We start from the raw sequence: 21,301 nt of genomic DNA, 5'->3' as shown, positions 1-21,301 counted from the left end.
CGGCCATCTAGAGGTGCCATAATTACAATTTTCTTACCTCAACCCACCATGGTGGTGGGCCGAGGGGCGTAGGCCTAGATCCTCCATCTGTAGGCCACTAAGTACCTTGCCGCGGACCCTCTCTATTTTGAATTATCCGCCACTGAATGCTTTTGCATCGTTATTAAGCAGAAATAAATAAATAAATGAATAAGTCGGGTTGTTCTATAATAGAAGGAAAAGCAGATGGATTTGAATCCATATTTACGCCAGATCGTAACTGTGACATTTATAAAATTCAGTAGGCGTATGAACATGATCACAAGAATATATCCGGCAGTAGCCTATAGCGTAATACAGTATTTAAATTAGGCCTACAATATGTTTAAATTCACATGCTTGAAACCTTCTACCATACTGTAAGCCTACTGGAATAAATTAAAATATTGCAACGTAGGCCTAATTTCCTTTTTACGACATGTGCTTTAATTCCTCGGATAGGCCTACGTCCTCATTTTCCTCCTTATATAGGATGTTCCCAACTTTAAAGCTTAATTAATTCGAAGATCCCATTAAGTTTCATGATTTGTTTTTAAAGGTCGACTTTAGAGCATGTAAAAAAAAACAAGAGTTGCTAATTGTGCTTTAAAAAAAAAATCGGTAGGGGAGGCTGAGCGGCCTACACGGCCTTATGTGATATTCTTGTTTGTTTCGTTTTGTCCGTTTTTCTCCTTACAAAATATCGTAAGCCTATTTGCCAGAATTATATGAATCTTTGTCATTAAATTTTATTGCTCTTTTACTCTCGATTGTTATCCTTGTTTCAACGATATATGCATATCGGATCCGTATCGGAGTAGGGCCTTTTTTTTTTTTTTGCATGTAGGTTCTAGGTCCTAAATTTCCTGTATTTTTATTCCTTTAAATTTTGAAACACAATAAGATTTTTAAAAGTTAAAAATATTATATATTGTGTTACTTATTATATGTAGGCCTATATAAGAACCGTAGGCTACGAATCAAAATCAAATCAAAGATAATTTGGTTCATCACGACGACGTGCAACCATGATAAAAAGTTTAATTATATTAGTAGGGCCTACCATAAAGAAAGGCAATTCAACAATTCTAACAATAAAATTAAGAATTAAAACAATCGTATAGTGTGTAGTGGTAATAAACGTTTATTGTTGTCAAGGAACCCGAAAAAAATATTTCCATATTGCGAAATCTCGACTTTTTTAACCATGACTCGGCCAAAGACTATTGCGAAATACCAATTTGGTCATAATCATATTGACCAATCAAAATCCTCGTTCATGTGTCGACAAAGGGAGAGAATTGTCCGATTTCATTTCTTGAGTTGAGATAACCTTCCGCTGATAAATTAAATATATTTCAGATAATTAGGTAGCAGAACAATTTTTTAAATATCTTGATCAAGTAAAATTAGATATTTTTTTCATTTAAAACACTGTAATTATTAGAGCGTAAAGTACTTTAATTTTGGTTAAGATTTATCAGAAAAATATAGTCCTAATGGGGTAATTGGCGTATGTGTATCATCTCCACTGTAAAGTTATCAGGCGCCGGTCATATAAGTCTTTTCCGCGCAGTTTTACCCTAAGTACAATGTCAAGCGATGAAAGAGGGTAAGAATTTGGTAATTTCTTAATGTACTTGTTTTTTATTTTGCAATTAAGTTGATGATTTGAATAATTTAATATTTTAGCTAAATGTTAAATTTGGTTGTTTTTGTAATAATATTATTGCGTTTGTGAAATTTCATACAAATTATTGACCACTATTCCGGCACTGCTCAATTCATTCATCAACTTCACACACGTGCTACTTGGTGGTGGTGAAGAACGGAATAAATGAAATAAACGAATGTGAAGTAATTATATAACAAATACTATTTATAAGGAATTCATGTATGATTTCTCTTTAAACTGACTATTCTTTTCTTTGTATTTAATTTGTATATATTTGTGTAACTAACGTGGACGTGTGCTGAATGTGAAATATGGCAGCCATGTTGCTCGACTAGGCCTAGCCTACTACTAGCTAGCTAGGGGGCCCTACCGCCTAGTTAGCAATATGTTTGTTTTTTTTCGTATATTCGATGCAATTCGTCATGGCTACGTACGACGAAATACCCGTCTTCATAATCTTCTCTAGAGTCTTGACCGCTTTTGAAATGCCAAAATAAAATATGAATAGGGCCTAAACATAAAAATAGACTTGGCTAGGCCTAGCCTACAGCAGGCCCTAGTAGAGTAGGCTATATGGAACAATCTAGTCTGAGCCTAGCCAACCTGGTATAATTTATAAGTTTTCTTGCCATAGCCTACTTTTTAATCTTGTGCATTGTGAGGTTTCTGCTGATTTACTGACGTTTTGTGGTTATGCAAGGGATAAGATTAAGAATGAACCAAAATTGTGTCCACAGCAGAAGAATAAATGAATGGTGATGCATTTAATTATTCACATTTAAAATCCATTGTTAACTCACATTTACAGACTCGATATTATCTGGCCTAGGCATTCTGCCTAGTGTATGATAAGCACAGAGGTATTAAAATACTACTATAGTATCCTAAAAATACAGGCTATGGAGGACACTCAACAGGATGGGCGGGGCATGTTGATCTAGGTGGTATCAAAAGTAGAAAGTGAAGAGAGCAGTCTTGTGTTCAGCTCTAATCACTTGATAAGAGTGCATCCACACACCACAAGGTTGGAACTTCAACCAGTACACTTGAGCAATAATAGGCTGGATGTAGGTCTAAGGTCCTTGGCCTAGAGTAGGCCAACGTTCAAGAAATAATACAGTACTAGACGGGTAGCAGACATTTCGTAACCGGCATTTTTGTAAGTCTCTGCAAGTTACGAAATGTCTGTGCAGAATTAAGTCGGATTATAAGATGGCGACATCCAGATAAAATACTAAAAGATACTTGTAGCCGAAGGTTGGGACCCCAACAGGTACTCTCCCTTACGGTCAAAGAATCCCGAAATTCGTTAATGGGCAGAGACGTTATGTGCAATGACATACAAACGTGTATAACACATCAGACGTCAGATTTATATATTAGGGACTACCTCGCTGTGATGCAAAAGATGTCCTCTTGTTGGTTTTATGACATTAAAACCAGGACATCATTTCAAATATTCACGTATGAAAATTGTGCATGCTGACGTTACAGTTTCGAAATGTCCATACATAGTTATGCAATGACAAAATTTTAAGACGTTATCTAACAAGATGTTTGTACCCCATCTGACATTAATGGCTCCAAAATATATGATACTAAAACAGCCTAATTGTCTGGTTTTTTTTATAGTTACACCCAGGACAATGGTCCAAACAATGATAGAGATAAAGAGCGAGAACGAGATGAGAGCCAAGATGGACCACCAGGAATGGACGCCGGTCTCATTGAGGTAATGCACTGTTGTCACGTGCACATTTTTTTAGTTTAAAATTATTTGGTAAAATAATTTTCATGAATTGCAAAGAAAAATACATTATGATTCCTATTAAGGGGACACCTTCAGGACTGAAAAAAGTGTCCCCTTAATAGGGTTCCCCCCTGATTAGAGGTTGGTCTTAGTATTAAATGTACATTTTCCTCACTTCACAACCAAAGGAAGAGTTCCCTTAATAGGGGTTGTACTGTATTGATTTTATTCTGGCAAGCTTTTGAAGTACATGTTTACACAAAACTAGTGATGTTAATGCACTTCTTTATTCCTGGTTTATAGGGCAACTACGATGAAGTACATGAACATTTTGATGATATGAACTTAAAGGAAGATCTCCTTAGAGGCATTTATGCTTATGGCTTTGAGAGGCCATCTGCCATCCAGCAAAGGGCTATTATACCATGCTGCAAAGGTAATGAAGGCTTTTGGATTTAACTTAAAAATTAAGGTTTCGGCGCGAGCTTCCAACACAGATGGGAGCCTCATCCTGAAGTAACCCAAGGCAGGGCACTTGCAGATGCTATCCCTTACGGGCTGGAGGGAACAAGGCCGCTCAATTCCTTGGCCGCTTAATTCCTTGGATAAGGCCATTAGCCTAATACTAATGAACCGTACCAGATAATTACCCATATCCCCTACATCCCACAGATAAAGCAAACTGTTGTATGCCCATATATAGTCATGATGTGCCTACATATGATCGTGATGTGATGTCGTCATTACCATATTTGGGCATGTAACATGGTTTCAAAGTTCGATAGTCTGGACAGGGAATAAGATTAAATTTGACAAAGAGTTGCAAGAATATGGGTAAGGGAACATTAAATCATACAAGATTATTCTGAACTGTAGTAAAACATCAGGACACCATTGAATTATATAAGATTCTGTATTTAGCATAAACTTGGTTACCTCTTGATCCCCTCTAGGACAAAAGGCTGCAAAAAAGTCATACATACTATTTCTTTTATTTGCTTTTTTTCCCCCTGCATTATTCAACATGAGGGGTTTTTTACTACAGCTCAGAATTGTTCACTTCCACAAAGTTTTTGGCCTGCCTCCATTGCTTGTGGTGCCCACTTGTAGGCCATAAATACAAGGACACATTGCATAAATATAATTATAAGATTTTTGCAAGATTGCTATAATCTAGTACCCCATTATCATGCTGTAATTGCAGCCATAGTCGACTTGATTATTGTGGTGGTATCTGATCTAAAGCACTGTCCATACTATCAAATTTGTATGCAACAAATTTGGGACTTGCCCATATATGGGTGTGGTAGTGACATACCACATCCAAATATGGGCATATCACATTTATTTGTCACAAAATTTAATGATGTTTTGCCCTACGTTTTCTTTTTTTTTTTTTCTTTCGCCCATCCTGGGTCCGCCCCTCTTGCAGGGTTCAAATTCCCTCAAAATGCTCTATCAGCAAATAGTTGCTATGGGCTATGGCTTTATTACTGCAATTTATTCTTCTGCTACAGCAACAAGCCTCGTAAATTTTTTTAAGAATAGGCCTATTCTATAAATGCAAGTGTATAATCCATTGCTGGGTCAATTGACTTGACAGCAAAAAGCTTGCTGTCGAGCCTGGGATTTACAACAGCATTGAAAGGCCTTTTCTACAGCAATTGATGTTGGTGCTATGGGGAAATTTGAACCCTGTCTTGGGTTTCATCCCTCCTGGATCTGCCCTGGGGTGGTACTAGAGGTGGTATACTCGTCTTCTAAAAAGCCACAATTATTATACTGTAGTTAATATATATTCTGTAATAACTTGTTTTTCCAGGATGTGCGATGGCTTTACAATTAAAAAAAATGTTTTAAATTTAATTTCCAGATTTAATAACTGTATTCTATATTTTTGTAGGAATTGATGTGATTGCCCAGGCCCAGTCGGGAACAGGAAAGACGGCAACCTTTGCCATCTCCATCCTACAGCAGATTGATATTGAGGTTATGCAGTGTCAAGCACTTGTGCTTGCCCCAACTCGCGAGTTGGCCCAACAGGTAGTGTTTGCGAAAACATGGTAGTATTTTCAGTTTCGTTTGTATAATTTTACTAACTGGCAAAGTAAAAAACCAATTTCTTTGATACATTGGGACAACGTTGACATCCAGTGAACTGGCCTTCACATGGCTCTGTCTTTGTGGTTCATGGGAGCTCAGCTTAACAGCGATGAGGTACATTCCCATACACTGCGTTGAAGAGTAACTTTGTCCCCAGTGCTAAGCATTGGTGTGGATAAACCATTGCATATTCCTGCGCTTTCTCAGAGCTGTTATGCAGCTGTCACTGAGTAGTCAAACCATGTGATGGACAATGTGTGATGTGTTCAATTGAAAACCGTGCAAAGTGGCAAAATATGAAACGCGTTTATATTATATTCTTGGCTTTAGATCATTGAATTTATTAGTTTATTTTAATTCTTGTTGTGTCCACAAATAAATTGACATTTGCAGATATACCTGGTCTAGTCTAAGCATGATGAAAATTAAGATAAAAGTAAATATTGATTTGATCTTGTGTGGGGTGGTGTTAGAATTGGTGTGAACGAGGGCTGCGATGAGGACACTTCTACCATGAAGGTTATTTTGAGCAGAACTGAATAAAACTACTTAAAACTTGATTGTAAATGCATAATTTGCATAGTTGACAAATGACAGGGTCCAAACAAAGGCGCCAACTAATGTCTAAGTGAGACTCCCGAATTAAAAATTGGATAGGCAAATTATAGAATTTTTGCAGATGATAGCACAGATAGTATATGAATATAATACAGTTATTAATATCAATTTTTTTTGACTGCACAACCTAATTTTTATATTTCTCGAAAGTATCGTAACGACTTAAAGAAGCGCTGCAGCGCTTAATAAAATTTTTGGAAGTTTCAGTGAGGTGCTTATTCAAAAGCAGCGCTTATAAAAAAAGTATTGGCGTGTCGTTCTCCATGAACGTTCCCATGTTACCTATTTCGTGTATTCCCGTAGTTCAGTAGGCCTGTCATAGGTCCTACGTCATTGTAAATACTTGATTTCACACTGATACATGGTATTTAAAATCCTGTTTCTCGAAGTGTTTCATTACACATAAGGGTAATTTACTCGATTAAGCACAGCGGTGCTTAGCGAAAAAAATAACATTTGGTGTGGCGCATATTCAAGCATTTACGGTAAGCTTGTTACATTGTGTGGGTTTCGTGGGAACATGTCACTTAAAAAAGAACATTTATTATACATTACAATTTGCTATCATGTTTTGCATTCATTAACATTCTGTTTTCCAGATACAAAAAGTAATCATTGCTTTGGGTGATTACATGAAGGCTAAATGCCATGCATGTATTGGCGGAACTAGTGTGATGGATGACTCCGCCAAGTGCAAAGCTGGAGTCCATGTTGTTGTTGGCACCCCTGGACGTGTCAATGATATGATTGGCAGGCGAGCTTTGGGTAAGAATTGCATGGAATGGAATTGGTTTTATAGGGGGAAATGTTATATTTTCAACTTTGCAGGTTTTTTGTGTTATGTTGATTAAATTAATAAAAAACAACGTTGACATCCAGTGAACTGGCCTTCACATGGCTCTGTCTTTGTGGTTCATGGGAGCTCAGCTTAACAGCAATGAGGTACATTCCCATACACTGCGTTGAAGAGTAACTTAGTTCCCAGTGCTAAGCATTGGTGTGGACAAGCCATCGCATATTCCTGCGCTTTCTCAGAGCTGTTATGCAGCGGTCACTGAGGAGTCAAACCATGTGGTGGACAACTTTTTAAAATTTTCTATATTTTGCATATTACCAATGATTCAAAATTAGTTAAGATTGTGGTGTTTTTTAATCAAAAAAAGATCCCAGGCGTATTAAGATGTTTGTCTTGGATGAAGCTGATGAAATGTTGTCGCGTGGCTTCAAAGACCAGATTTATGATGTATTCAGGCTGCTGCCAAATGCGCAGTTACAAGTTGTGCTGCTGTCAGCAACAATGCCCACTGAGGTACTGGATGTGACAACCAGATTTATGCGCAATCCAATCAGGATCCTGGTGAAGAAAGAAGAGCTGACCCTAGAGGGAATCAAGCAATTTTATGTCAGCGTTGAGAAAGAGGTTAGTGCATTAGACAACTAAAAAGTGTACAGAATTATTAGGCTATTCAATGAATGGTATGATTAGCAACCAGTGATGATTAACTTGTAAATTAATGTGTATGTGTACTTCTTCAAAAAGCACCCTGCATGAGCTACATGGCAGTGAAATCAGGGACGTCAAGGAGAAGGAGAATAACTCTTGTTTTGTTCAATGGGTGAGGTGGTGCCAGAATAAGTGGTATATCTACCTCAATCCACAAACCTACAATCTAAGATTTTTTGAATGTCCAGAATGATATGTCTTTCCCCATTTTATACACAATTTAAGGCAGGATTTATTATTGGTGATAAAATATGTATTAAATACAGTAGAACCCCTATTTAGGGAACAATGTGGAGCAACAAAATTGTCCACATGTTACAGATGTCCCTTGAATACATTCGTAGTTTTGAAATATGTAATTTCCCTTCCTTGCGACCAAAAAGTTGTCCCGAAGAGGGGTTTTACTGTATAGAAATGTCTCCAACACTAAATATTATTGTACACTATTTAGCTAAACAGTAGTCTAGGTTGCAAGCCCCACTTTAATTAACTTTGGAATTAACAGGATTAAACTTTTATATTGTGATATACAATTAATATGCACATGATATATGTGCATATAATACACACTATCACACTATATATATACTATTTAATGATATATTGTTTTGTAGGAGTGGAAGTTGGATACGCTATGTGATCTGTACGAGACCCTCACCATTACCCAAGCTGTGATATTTTGCAATACAAGAAGGAAAGTGGATTGGCTGGCTGGAAAAATGAAAGCCAGGGACTTTACTGTGTCAATGATGGTATGTGTACATTTCACACTGTCAACCCCTCACAACATATGTTTTGTGCATTTTGAAAATATTCTTGAGGCATTCAAAATGCAGAAACACTAGTCTTTAAATTAGAAATTACAGGAATATTTTCCTTGCAAAAGTATAATATTCCTGTAGACAATTAATAAATTTGCTGGTATTACAATGAACTTTTTTTTGGGGGGGGGGGAGGAGAGTGGGGTGACTGGCAGATTTTATCCCAGCATGTATAAGTAAGCATGACATTTTTACTTGCCCAACATTGACATCCAGTGAACTGGCCTTCACATGGCTCTGTCTTTGTGGTTCATGGGAGCTCAGCTTAACAGCAATGAGGTACATTCCCATACACTCTGTTGGAAAGCAACTTTGTCCCCAGTGCTAAGCATTGGTGTGGACAAGCCATCGCATATTCCTGCGCTTTCTCAGAGCTGTTATGCAGCGGTCACTGAGGAGTCAAACCATGTGATGGACAATTACACAATTCTTTTCTGATAACATAATGACAGAAGATAATAACTGAATTGGCTTGACATAATTGCTAAAAAGTGAAGTAAGTCACTGTCTAGTGGCTCTGATGCCAATGAGAACATGGCTTTTTGCTGCAGTGATGTGATAATATTGTGTGGAGTTGAATAGCTAGGAGCTAGGTGGTTTAAGATGCTTGCCTTCAGATCCCAGGGTTCTGGGTTCAATTCCTGTCAGTGTTGCAGGAATTTTTTTCATGACCAGAATAACTCCACTCCCTAAATCTCATATTGAGATTTAGTTTGTGTAAGGCATCATGTGTGTATGTTTGTTTTGTGTAAGGAATTGTCGCCTATAAACAAGACAGTGATATTCGTAATTGGCATGTGCTGTGTGCCTAAATATACAATAAAATAAAATGCATGACTTTTGGTGAATTTTTATGTAATTTTCTTTTTTTTTTAATGAATTTTTGTATAAATTTTTATGGAATGTTGGTTAATATATTGTAATGTATTTGAAATCGTTGCGAGCTTTAACTTTCAATACCAAGTTTTACCTTACCTTTAAAAATTTCATTAAAAAATGGGGATGATTGGCTTATTGCGTTTCATATGCTGCTTTCTTTACAGCATGGAGACATGGACCAGAAGGAGCGTGATGTAATTATGAAGGAATTCCGCTCTGGGTCTAGCAGAGTTCTGATTACCACTGATCTTCTTGCTCGTGGAATTGACGTTCAACAAGTATCACTTGTTATAAATTATGATATCCCTACAAACAGGGAGAGCTACATCCATAGGTATGTTTCTCATTGTTATTCTGAATTGTATTTCATCACATCTTTTTAAGGGAACATCTGTCATTATGTATTAGTGGAGGTTTGGTATTCACCCCGTCTGTCAGCAAGATTACGCAAAAACTAAGGAATGAATCATAAAATGTAGTGGAATGGTACATAAAAATCTAAGAGGTGATTTAAAGTCACAGAAATTTGGTTTATTCAGTCACAGGGCGGAGGTATGCACTCTTTCGAGTGACTGCTCTAGTTCAAGCTGAATTCTGTGGATTAATGTATTTGTCGTTATTTTGTGAAGAAAAAAGTATTGGTATCTGTGTTAGTGATAGACAATTTTTTTTTTCATTTTTTTGCAGGATCGGGCGAGGTGGTCGATTTGGTCGCAAAGGTGTTGCTATAAATTTTGTTACCGACGAACATAAACGTATGATGACCGATATTGAGCAATTCTATAACACTCAGGTTGATGAAATGCCCATGAACGTTGCCGATCTGATTTAGAATTATAGTGAATTCTGTGGCTCGATATTTGTTCGATTTTGTTTGAGGAGATATAAAAACGTTGCGAGGATTTTGCTCTACTTCTGCTTTACACGAGACAAATTGATGGCGCTCTGATATGATCGATTGTTTATCATTTAATTGAACAATTTCTAAGTATATATCCATTGTGGGTAACATTATCTTCCAGACAAATATCTCGTTGACAAGAGGAACTTTGAGTACAGCCACCTTGTGTGGGGCAGGGGGTGATCCTTGCAGCTGCACAAACGTAGTTAAGTTTAAAAAAAATTATATATAAAACGACGTTGTAGTATAGTGTTGAAAGGAGATTTTGTGATCTACCACGCATATTTAAATGTTAATTGGATATAAACGCTCATAGATTTTAGAAAGGAGGGAATATCTGCTTCCTCTTGAAATAATCAAAAATTAGCACAAGAAAAAGCCAAATGAACTTTTTCGTGTTCAGTGTCTTTAATCAAGGCAAAACGTGTACATTTATTTGTTATTGTAATTGTAAGAATATGGATAAGCATATCCCATTTTGGCCTAGAAAAGTAATGGCTAGGCTGGACACAGAGGTTTTTTTCCATTTTGTTTTCGATATATTCCACGACTCTAAGAAACTGAAACGATTTACATATTTCAGAATTAAATTAAAAACGTGCATCCCAGTCTTTTTTGTGCAACAAAGCTGTGGTGCTTGATTCTTGTGTTGATGCCTTGTCAAATAGGAAATAAAGAATAATCAGTAATTCTTAACCAAGTTTTTGATAGTTGGATAAACAATTACTTTATTTTCACCCATTGTGTACAAAATGCATACTCAATTGTCGGCCTGTAGAGCAGATTAATGTTTACTGTGCTGCTGGAATGCAAATTCAATAGACACATCACTTGGCCGAGTGGTTAAGGCAGTGGCACTGCAACCTACAGTTATAATATCGATGCTGGTTTGAGGAGCAGGCTCGTACATGGTTCTAGTAATAGGAGTGCATGGTGGTAGGAGTGCAGTTAAGATGCTTTCTTTCTAATATGCAAAACCAAAATCAACTCCACTCTCCAAGCCACACATTATTTCATTTATTTAAGAGGATCCCTGAATATCAGCTGATCTAAAATGTGCTGGAAGGGTCAAGCTCTGTAAGTATGTTAAAGAACAAGTTGTTTTGGACAAGGACTGTAACGTAGACAATGGCTTGTGTGCACTATAAAGAACCAGCACATCATTCGAGATGGATGGGGATAATTATTTCCCAACATTTCAATTAGCATACATTTCATGGGAAGAATGATGAACAGCTGTAAAGATGGCCATATAAAGATGGTAAAAATGAAGCAACAACCGCAACAGAAAAGGGATCTAGCAACCGATTGATCAAAACCACCATTACAAATGTTGCACTATTCACCTCCAACACACCTGGGAACAATGTGGCCTAAAGCACAATTTTGACTATAATAAGCCAAGGATTTTTTTTATTCCAAGACCAGAACCGAGGCTCTAGGCAGCCCCATGATTCAGATCTGTTGTCGGCAAATTTCTGGAGCCACTGCTGGTTGTTACACCTTTTCTGTATGTTGACATGGAATAGGAAATACTTCGTGCAGCCCAAATGAAAATGTAATTACCTTAATTACTGTATATAAAATGTATCTGGAACATGGTTTAGTACACCTCAATAATAGCATTAAGCAGAAGGAGAAGCTCTGGTTAATGTTGTTAGCTGCTATGAAAGCACTGGTGTGACAATACATGCAGTAAACCTAGCCCTCAAGTCTTCTTTGAATTATTATTATTTTAATATTTTTGTTTTTGAATCATTGGATTTCATATAATTCAATGAATTTATTAACAGAACTAAATTTGAGAATTATTTTTGCTAATCTCACTTAGCACTTCAAACAATGTTTTTGATAAAAACTAATATGCTAACCTATTTGCTTAGGTGAGACTTTTGTACCTTATTTAGTGAACCCACTGCCTGCCAATAATAAATTTGAATAAACATAAAATTTTATTTTTGGCCAATTAGCCACGAAAATAATGGAAAAAATAAAAACCTTCCTTTTCGCTGCTTTTTCTATCTTATTGTGTCATTTATTTTTCTCTTTGTGCAGTGATGAAGCGTAATAAATAAACTTTTTTTTTTTTTTTTTTTATTGTGCCCGTCACTGCCTTGAAATTTCCAAAATTTAGATACTGTATTTGCAGTATATTTTTCACAATTATATAAATATAAACCTTTTAACCATCCTATTTAAATTCACACAATAAAATTTTATTTTCTCAGTCTGGATGTTTTTTACAAAACTATTTGCTAAATAAGATCTTTAAAAAAATGAAACAAGGTACAAAAAAGTCAATTTAAAAATGAAAATAAAAGGAACTTTCTGGATACAGAAAACGAAGAACATTTATAGAGGTCATTTATAGACATTTTTGCTTGTTTTTGTACAGAAAACTACAGTAATACAACTTTAATTCTAAATGTACAGGTATTATTTTGCTTCCAAAATGATTAAAGTTTTAATCTCTATCAGCTTAATTATGCTCCACTGTAAGACTTTTATCTATTGTAATTGTATTATACAATAAGTGTGGATTTGTATAGCACCAGTATTAAATCAAACAAGACGGGGGTTGGCGGATTCATTGATGTTTGAAAGGGGCCCTGATTGAGATAACACTACCCTAGGGGTGGGGGTTCTAGACCCGAAAGTAACCTCTGATGCATTTTCGGCGATCAAAATTTTTTTTTAACCAGCCCCCTAAATCTACCTGCAAGATGCTGCACTTGATGTGTGGAAGGGTCCCTTCATGTCTGTGCTACCTGGTAATTACAATTCAAATGGTTCTTCTCAATTGAGATTTGTAGCATATGCCACATGGTGTACGGAAAGCATACAATTATTGTCAACTGGCCATGCCAACCTTCAAGACCGACACTGCATCATTCCACTTGCTGTTTCTGGGTCAACTCCATGCCTAAAATCATATCACGAAGCAAATACAGTATAGGAACATGACATGATTGCGGTGCAATTGCTTGTGTACAAGGAAACCCCAACCATGGAGGAAAGTCAACCAGTGGTAATGACAGATTGCTCAAAAGTCCACATCCAGCTTAAACCACTGCCCCCCCCCCTCCCTTCTCCCATGTTTGAAGAAGGCACATCTAGATGCCTAGGAATGGTACTCAAAGCAGTGTTCCCCGATGAAATGATTTGCTTCTTCCGCCGATATACTGTACATGGAACATGGTCCATAAATATCAAAATTTGGTCTGAAATTTCGGAAATATTTGATTCTTTTATCGAGTCCATACATACAATTCTGTAGTTGATTTGGTTATAAAAATCAATGATACAGTTCTCGTGTATAGTGGTAAAAGGATTGGTAAGAATAGGGCCGCGACGTTTACGCTCTTTTCTTGACTCCAATAATTGATTAAAATGATCAACTTGTAAAATTTCCAAAACAGACATTAAAAAAAATTCCCCTAACTGACAAATGTCTGGCTATTGCTCCAGTGGTATGGATTCATATTATACAAACAGAAAACTCAATATACATTGTTCCATTATTTTCAATTTTTATTACAAAGAAAATAACAATTTATACAGAATCCCATGTAAGTAGTTTGTTTAGTGTACTTCTGTGTAAGCGTTAGTACAGTAGTGTGAAAATAGTTTTGATAATTTAATTTCACAGACACAATGAAAAATATTTGTGAAGTATGAAATTGCCATTTCTTAAAAACATCTGCATGTCCTTACAATTTGCTCACCTTAGCCCTAACTATGGTGATTTTTTTCCCTCTAAAATTTCCATTTTATGATGAAACCAGAAGCTACCAGGCCAACAATAATTTGATTTTAAATAATAATTATCGTTGCACAAGAGGTTTGCGAAAGAAGTCTTGCCTAATTCAAATATACATTTATGGCCTAAATTTGTTGTAGCAGAGACTGAAGCTTCATGCTGTACAGTACTGGTTCATGATCACTGTGAGTAGGTCCATTATCTGTAGGTACTCATCTGCCCCATCTATCAGTCGCTTGTCAACAATTGCGAGTCGTTCGCATATCTTGGACTTCTGGTTGTCTGTCAAGTCTGGCTGGTTCACTATTATTTCATGAATCTAAAAATAAACATATAACGTATTTTAATTATATAAAATAACACAGAATATATTTACATACAGTAGTTTGTTTTGTACAGGGGTGTAGCACCAGTGGGAGCTGAGGGTCCAGGCCTGCCGCCATGGAAAGCTGGTTTGTTCATTCTCAGGGAGAGAACAAATTTTATAGATTTTTTTTTTTTATAGATTGTCAAGATGGATTAAATAAGCCTTTCCAACCCCTAAATTGCTATACCCCCTGAAGAGTTGTGAGCAACTCCTGACAACACCCACTTAAACTCTCGTCAAGAAAATTCCCCCTCCCCTGCCAAGACTTTCCCACCGGGGGCATCGCAGCCCTGCTGGGCAAATCCTGTCACCACCACTATTAATTATTGAGTTTAGCTTAGGATGTTATTTACAGCAAAGCCTAGCTGAAAGCATTTTCTAGTCAACTTACTTGTAAAATCATCTGGCTGGCTGCATAGCCCTCAGCAAGCACTTCTGTCACTGCTTGATCCAGCTTCTCAAATGAGTTAGAATGACAGGTCTTGATGAGTTCTGATACAACAGAGGAAGGAACTGACTGAAATGCAAATGTACGTAAACTTGTTAAGACGTTTTCTTCAATTCAGTGGACGTTTCTTATTAAATGCAAGTGCAATGACAATACACATAGTGGAATTACAGTACATTTATGAAATGGAAAAACCACGCAAGAAGTTAGCTCATTCTAAGCTAAAAACAGCTCTCAGCAGACATGCTTGACACAAACGGCAGAATAAAGCCAGAGTTATTTTTTTCACTACATACATACATATACACTAGCCATAAAATATGAGCACTCTGACCAATTTATTGGTTACAAACTTTGCAAGTTGAGCTGTTTATCTCAAGCATGTGGATGAAACACACTGGGTTGCCAAAAATATTATATATAAATATTTAACTGATTTGAGCCTTGAGGACTACTTAAACTGAATATATTTCCGTTTAATAATACTACCCAAATATTTATATAGCGCCAATACCAAACTGAATGATCAAAGATGAGAATAGTACCCCTGGCCACTGGATAACACACAATGACAAACCAGCACAGAGTGCAACCTGCTTTGCTCCTTGGGGAGTATACCTATTCGTTTGCTACTTCTTTAGTGCACGAAACTAGTACATTCAATGCCACAACATCCTACCAGGTACCCATTTATACTCTCCAGTAGAGAGACAAACGTATATAAAGTCTCTTGCCCAAGGACACATGCGACTTGCACAGTAGAGTTTTGAACCCCTGACCTCAAGGTTGGGAGCCCAAGCTACAACTGATGCACTTCTAATAATAAATCTGCTTGTAGAACACATTACACAAATGTCTCAATGCTCTTATTTTATAAGCTAACTTTTGGGAGAGGATTTTCCTGACCCCCAAGAGAGCCTGAGATGTTAACTTGGAATTTGTGGAAAAATGTTTAAATAAACATAACCCTATCTAAAGTTCTCTTTAATTCTCAGAACCCTCAGAAAAGTTTTGGTGATCCACATTTTGTGTTGTGACACAATAGTTTCAATTTAAGAACCAGGAGCTTCAACCTATAAACTTACTCCTGCAATTTCTTGGATATCACTCTCTGTGATGCCTTCATCACCTTTGAGTCGATGTGCACTTTGAAATAGAGTGACTGCTTTTCGAAGATCGCCCTCTGTCACTTGGATGATTGCTGAAAATGCCTTGAAAACAAACCCCAAACCATTAGGTTAAGAGAAATACATTTGAAGCAGATATTTTAAAATACTAATAGTTATGGAAACCAAACAGCAAGGTCTTACACTCTTTCTAGATTATCAGATATCCTTGGACCAAAAAATGTTATATACACACATGACCATATTCAGGCATGTTTCATCAAATAAAATTTGATAATCTGTACAGGGTTTTAAGGAAAGGCTAGGATGAATGGAAAAAATTATGTTTAACAGCACAACATAGAATAGATCTGCATAGTTCACACTGCTAAAGGGAGGCCTTTAGTATTGGGCCATCATTGGCTTATATTTAAAGGCAGGCACTCATTGCGGCAGAAGGTCATCAGCTAACAGCGTTGCCTAACGCTCACATTAAGCGGAGTTGAATTCGTCGGCCAGCCTGCCCAGCTTTAGATATAGTTGTTTCATTTATAGTGGAAGGTCTTAAGCTCAGTTTCCATACAGTACAATTGCTACACGCTATTATTAATTTTACTTACAGATCGCTAATTCATAGAAAACAACAATTTGGCATGTAAAATAAGAATTTGTAATTGTATTTGTTTTGGCAGATATTAATAATTACTGTATATATTGTCTCAATTTTTATATTCATAATTAATTACTGTATACATTGTCAATTCTTAGATTTTATATTTTTAGTTATTTTTTTGTATATATTGTCCTAATTATTACTGATATTGTAAGGCTCACATACAATTTGACTTTTGAGCCGCGACTTGTGACCGATTTTTATATTGATGTTTTTTATATGAATAAAGTGAGATGAGATATAAGCTTAGGATAACTCTTGCAGCAATAAAGAATTTCACTGAATTGAATATACAGCCTTACCTGCTCACTACACTTTACATTTTCCTTTAGTCCAATGTTGGTAAGCGTTGCTTTCTGGTGTTTTTCTCCAAGAGGCTTGAAGCGGAATTTTGCACAACGTGACGTGATGGGTGCAATGATTCTGCCAAGGTGGAACATTAAAATTAATCGTTTTAAACAAAAATCCTTTAAATTACAATAATAAGTAAATAATAATTAAATAAAAACTCATTTACCTGCAACTAATCCCACAAACCAATTGATAGAAAATGCGCTATGATTAACATTTAATTACAAAGTGGAGTTGTTGTTAGTCATAGATTATGAACATAATGCCCCAGAATTAAAATGATTCAATTCCACCAATACCCGTTCATGAAGCTAGATGTTAAACAAGACATGTGCTAAATGCTTTGAGATTAGTAATTGTTATTGTCGTGATGGAATAATAGACAATAACTGGATTTGCGTCAGGAGAAATATGTATAGGTGTAATTTTGCCCTACCTGAAGTGGAAATGTACCGAATACTCAGTACATTCAGTACAAATATACTGTTGTCACAACTCGAGTGAATAAAAAGCTATCTATGTCAGTAAAATTGATACTGATAGGCAGATAGTAAAGGTACATGCAATGCCACAGTAAAAATTAAGCTGCATTCTGTAACAAGTGCACAAGCCACATGTTATACTTGTATTACATGTTATTTTTTTTCAGTAACAAGTAATAGTACAAGAAATAATTATTTACATACCTGCTAATGTAATTGCAAATGAGACAGAACCTTGTAGTTTTACTCTGTGTTTCCATTGTTCGTCTAAGTGCAGCCTGAAAGGTGAGTAAAAAGGTTTATTTAGGCCAGGATTAACTTAAAAATCATATTATATGGTGCAACCAATAGAACTGGTGTAAAAAAAACTTTTGGGAATACACAGGCAAGAGCCAGTATTTGTTGAGACATCCTGGAACCCACAAGTGATCTGATCATTCATTATAGGGCCTTAACATGAACTAAATCCAATAATATTGGGCTGAAGGTGGTACCAATAATTGTTAGTTCGGATAAATAATATCTTGGTTGGCCATTAAAAATAACAGAAATTCATTTGAAACTCACAATGGTACAAAGTTGAACTTCACCCAAAATTAAAAAATCATAACAAATACAGAAATGCTTATAAATATCTTCATCGTACACTGAAAGGGTCTTAAAGCGCCCGAGGTGTGGACTGGCTCTTATAGTAATGCACTTCTCCACTAAGTGTCTCTGTGTCTGAGCTATTATCGTCTGTAAAACAGCAGGGGCTGAAAGGACCAGTACACCGGGGTCACCTCCTATTCGTCTTGAAATATGTACTGGTTTCTTTAAAGCGCACTAGCCAAATTATGTACACTGGGCCTACGGTTTATAGTCCTTAACCGAGAAGACTCGTTTCACCACCAGAACCATAGTATAGGCAAGCATGCCCTTCAAACCAGCACCAATATTATAGCTGCACGTTGCAGCACCCATGACTTAACTGCTCGGCCATCCAACTCGCCATAAATTATCACCTTCCTCATCTAGAATGGATCTTTCAGGAGTGAACATCAAATTTCACAACTGACCAATCAGAATGTGTTATTCAAATTTTCTTTAAGATTCCACAACTTAGGAACAATATCCAAGACGTGGAATTTAGCTGAAAGGTCCATGTTATGATATTACCTGTGCATGTTTGGTCATTGAATCTGCCTCATCTAGAATTATAATCTTAAATGGCGGACAAGGTGTTCCACTAAAAGGTAAAAAGAAAAACAAAACAGTCATCCAGTTTAAATCATCATTAGATAATAGTTACTTATTATATATATTTAATAATTGTAGTTTTTAAGACTCAATAAAATTCAATCTTCTTACTCTGGTTTTGTGGTGTTGGCTGTCTGCTGTGCAAAGTTTTTAACCTTGTCACGAACGACGCCGATTCCTCTTTCATCCGATGCATTTAGTTCAAGCACCCTGGATCTGAACATGTCAGCACTGTAAAATAAATCAAACATAGTAGTTTTTTTATTTCTTCAATTCAAATTGTAAGCTGCAAGAAAACTATTTAAAATTATTCACATAATGATTTATCCTCTAATAGTCAAAAAACTTTTTCTAGTGCGGTCCTTAATATGTGGAAGACAAGCCAAAAAAGTCACTCCTTGCAAAAATTGATTTTTAGTTATTAATAAAGAGAGCTATAAAATGGTAAAAGAATCATTTAAATCGGACATTTCTTTATGAAGTTACAAGAGTTTAATCAAACAGCTGTTTAAAGAACAGTATTTGAGAAATCATCTTCAAAATTTACGATTTCAGGCGTGTATCAGGCAGAAACCATCACCAAATTGTTAAAAATTGTTGTTTTAACATTGAAAATGGAGAAAATAATAACATAGCATGATGTATAGATATATGATGTATAGATATATAAAGGTTAGTTTAGTGCAATAGATTCCATCATGTTTTACCCATTATCTCTGAAACAGGATTTGTGACAAGTGACTGGTTTGGCTGGTCTTTGCCACATATGGAGATATTAACCTACAAATGGTTGGGAGTTGTTACAGCACTAGTTCAGATATGAGCTCCAACCTTGACAGAGGTTCAAAGTTGGTGAAGTGAAATTTCTGGATAACTTGTTGTTTATTGAAGTGAAATTTCTGGGTATTTTTTGGTTTATTAACTATACTTATGTTAATTAAACTTCAGTCATACCTTTACTAAAACCATTACAAATATTTAACTGAAAAGTAGTTCATTTTTTGTAAGTGGCAAACAATAGGCAAAATAAGTCACTCAGGTTTTGTTGAACTTGAGTGGTAAAGCAAATGACATGGAGTTGTTTAAATTGTAAGTAACATACTATTTGAAAGAAAAAAATGTTTAATTTAATTTTTTTATATATACACTTAGGGGGCCATTTTAATATTCACAATGAAAATTTTATATTTTCTGGGAAAAACTGGGAGGTCTGCCTTTAGGTTGGAGGTTCAAATCTTCGCTCTGAATTTCACAAGGCACTTTACCAACACCCAGAATTATAAGTGGGTACACTGTAGGTTTAAACACCAAGGCACTAATTACTGCAGCAATGTTACGGTATGGTCCATTAATGTGATTAGTGCATAGAGGTCATGAGCAGCTTAGCTCAGGCAGCCAAACTGGTAGCAGCCACTGTGTGTCCACTTAACTGTGCATCTCTGCTCTCCTTGTGTTTCAGCTGGAGGGCTGAAATTCAAGTTACGATACCACACCGTCATTCGGACGAGTCTTTTAAGCCATTGGTTCCATGTGCATTATGGTCCATGTGCATGTTAAAGAACGCAGAACCCAGATGGACCCCACTGGAAAAAAAGTCTTCTTAAGACCTTCGTGGGTTATACTTTTGTTTGTTTACACCACATAAATCCATGAAAATGTTTAAAAACTTAAAATATTACTATTATCGTGCCTTGTTCAGGGGCACAGCAGAATTAACAATGTTTAATTCTTACCTAAAAAGTTCTCTTGCAATGGCTAGAATTGTTGATGTTTTTCCTGTACCAGGTGGGCCGTAGAACAGAAGGTTAGGCAGCTGGCAAAAACAAACGCAACAGTAGTTAAAACAAAAACGATTTATGATTACTTCAGTTACTTTCTGAATCTAAAAAACATGTAAATTAGTTTTAATTTACATATTGTTAGATGATGGATCATGGGACAAAAATAAAAAATAACTAGGAAGATATTGCTCAGAGTTATATATTTTTATACTATAAATTACACATAAAGATAACATTATGTTTTTTTCAATAACAACTAGAGACAGCTAGTCCTACCATTCCACTATAGAAGATAACAAATCAAATCTATTTTACTTGCAACATGGATGACATACACAATCCAATAAAGTAAATGAAACAAACATCACAAAACTAGCAAGGGTTGCCGAGCGGGTATAAACCCATATAAACAACTCCCCTATAGATATTAATAAAATTTATAGAATGTATAGTATTATACTACACAAATCAAACTATTGTACACTAAACATAAAGACCTAGATGTTGAATTAATTGAAACTTTAAAATATAAATGAACAACACATTGCCAACCTGAAATTCAACATGTATGTTTATGTTAAATTTGTCCATCTATTATTACCAGAAAAAGATAAAAGAAAATCATCTTACATCAGCGCCCTCTAGAGATTTCTTCAAGACGGCTACAACTTCATCCTGGAAAGCAACTTCATCAACTGTTTTAGGGCGGCTGTAAAAGAATATTGAAATATCAAACTGAAATATAATTATAAATTTACCATCGTCTGCATTGGGATGAAAAAAGCGTTGCAAGCAGATCATAACAGACTGATCAAAACATAACAT

At 36.0% G+C, this 21,301-nt stretch overlaps 2 protein-coding genes and 3 non-coding genes across 5 annotated transcripts; 4 read left to right on the top strand and 1 right to left on the bottom strand.

Annotated features, from left to right (window-relative positions):
• Nucleotides 1-1,569: 1,569 nt before the first annotated feature.
• LOC117103355 (ATP-dependent RNA helicase eIF4A-like) lies at nt 1,570-10,969 on the top strand. The gene is made up of 9 exons (XM_033243897.1): nt 1,570-1,630; nt 3,326-3,425; nt 3,747-3,879; nt 5,347-5,486; nt 6,764-6,929; nt 7,328-7,584; nt 8,283-8,420; nt 9,533-9,702; nt 10,056-10,969. Exons 1-9 carry the CDS (start codon nt 1,611-1,613, stop codon nt 10,198-10,200), a joined length of 1,269 nt encoding a protein of 422 aa, XP_033099788.1. The 5' UTR covers nt 1,570-1,610; the 3' UTR covers nt 10,201-10,969.
• Nucleotides 5,581-5,802, top strand: LOC117103375. Its single transcript, XR_004444578.1, has one exon. It is a non-coding gene; the product is annotated as a small nucleolar RNA SNORA73 family (small nucleolar RNA).
• On the top strand, nt 7,027-7,248 carry LOC117103374. The gene has a single exon (XR_004444577.1). It is a non-coding gene; the product is annotated as a small nucleolar RNA SNORA73 family (small nucleolar RNA).
• Nucleotides 8,689-8,910, top strand: LOC117103373. Its single transcript, XR_004444576.1, has one exon. It is a non-coding gene; the product is annotated as a small nucleolar RNA SNORA73 family (small nucleolar RNA).
• A 2,813-nt stretch (nt 10,970-13,782) lies between the features above and the next one.
• On the bottom strand, nt 13,783-21,301 carry LOC117103370 (replication factor C subunit 4-like). The gene is made up of 9 exons (XM_033243915.1): nt 21,107-21,301; nt 20,429-20,508; nt 18,807-18,926; nt 18,615-18,684; nt 17,661-17,734; nt 16,926-17,046; nt 15,930-16,055; nt 14,788-14,913; nt 13,783-14,348 (listed from the first exon to the last, which is right to left on the bottom strand). Exons 1-9 carry the CDS (start codon nt 21,299-21,301, stop codon nt 14,184-14,186), a joined length of 1,077 nt encoding a protein of 358 aa, XP_033099806.1. The 3' UTR covers nt 13,783-14,183.

The sequence above is a fragment of the Anneissia japonica genome, unplaced genomic scaffold, assembly GCF_011630105.1.
Source record: "Anneissia japonica isolate Jap-2015-1 unplaced genomic scaffold, ASM1163010v1 scaffold1891_len642697_cov171, whole genome shotgun sequence".
Classification (NCBI taxonomy): Eukaryota; Metazoa; Echinodermata; class Crinoidea; order Comatulida; family Comatulidae; genus Anneissia; species Anneissia japonica.
Note: the sequence above shows the minus strand (reverse complement) of the source record. Positions and strands in the feature narration are given on the sequence as shown.

Excerpts from the sequence above, each read along its gene's own strand:
- LOC117103355 (XM_033243897.1), top strand. The coding sequence starts at position 1,611 with ATGTCAAGCGATGAAAGAGG. Across the intron at positions 3,880-5,346 it reads TATTATACCATGCTGCAAAG|GAATTGATGTGATTGCCCAG; the intron begins GTAATGAAGGCT and ends ATATTTTTGTAG. Across the intron at positions 8,421-9,532 it reads ACTTTACTGTGTCAATGATG|CATGGAGACATGGACCAGAA; the intron begins GTATGTGTACAT and ends CTTTCTTTACAG.
- LOC117103370 (XM_033243915.1), bottom strand. The coding sequence starts at position 21,301 with ATGTTATGTTTTGATCAGTCTGTTATGATCTGCTTGCAACGCTTTTTT. Across the intron at positions 18,685-18,806 it reads GCCAACACCACAAAACCAGA|TGGAACACCTTGTCCGCCAT; the intron begins GTAAGAAGATTG and ends TTTACCTTTTAG. Across the intron at positions 14,349-14,787 it reads CCAGCCAGATGATTTTACAA|ATTCATGAAATAATAGTGAA; the intron begins GTAAGTTGACTA and ends GTTTATTTTTAG.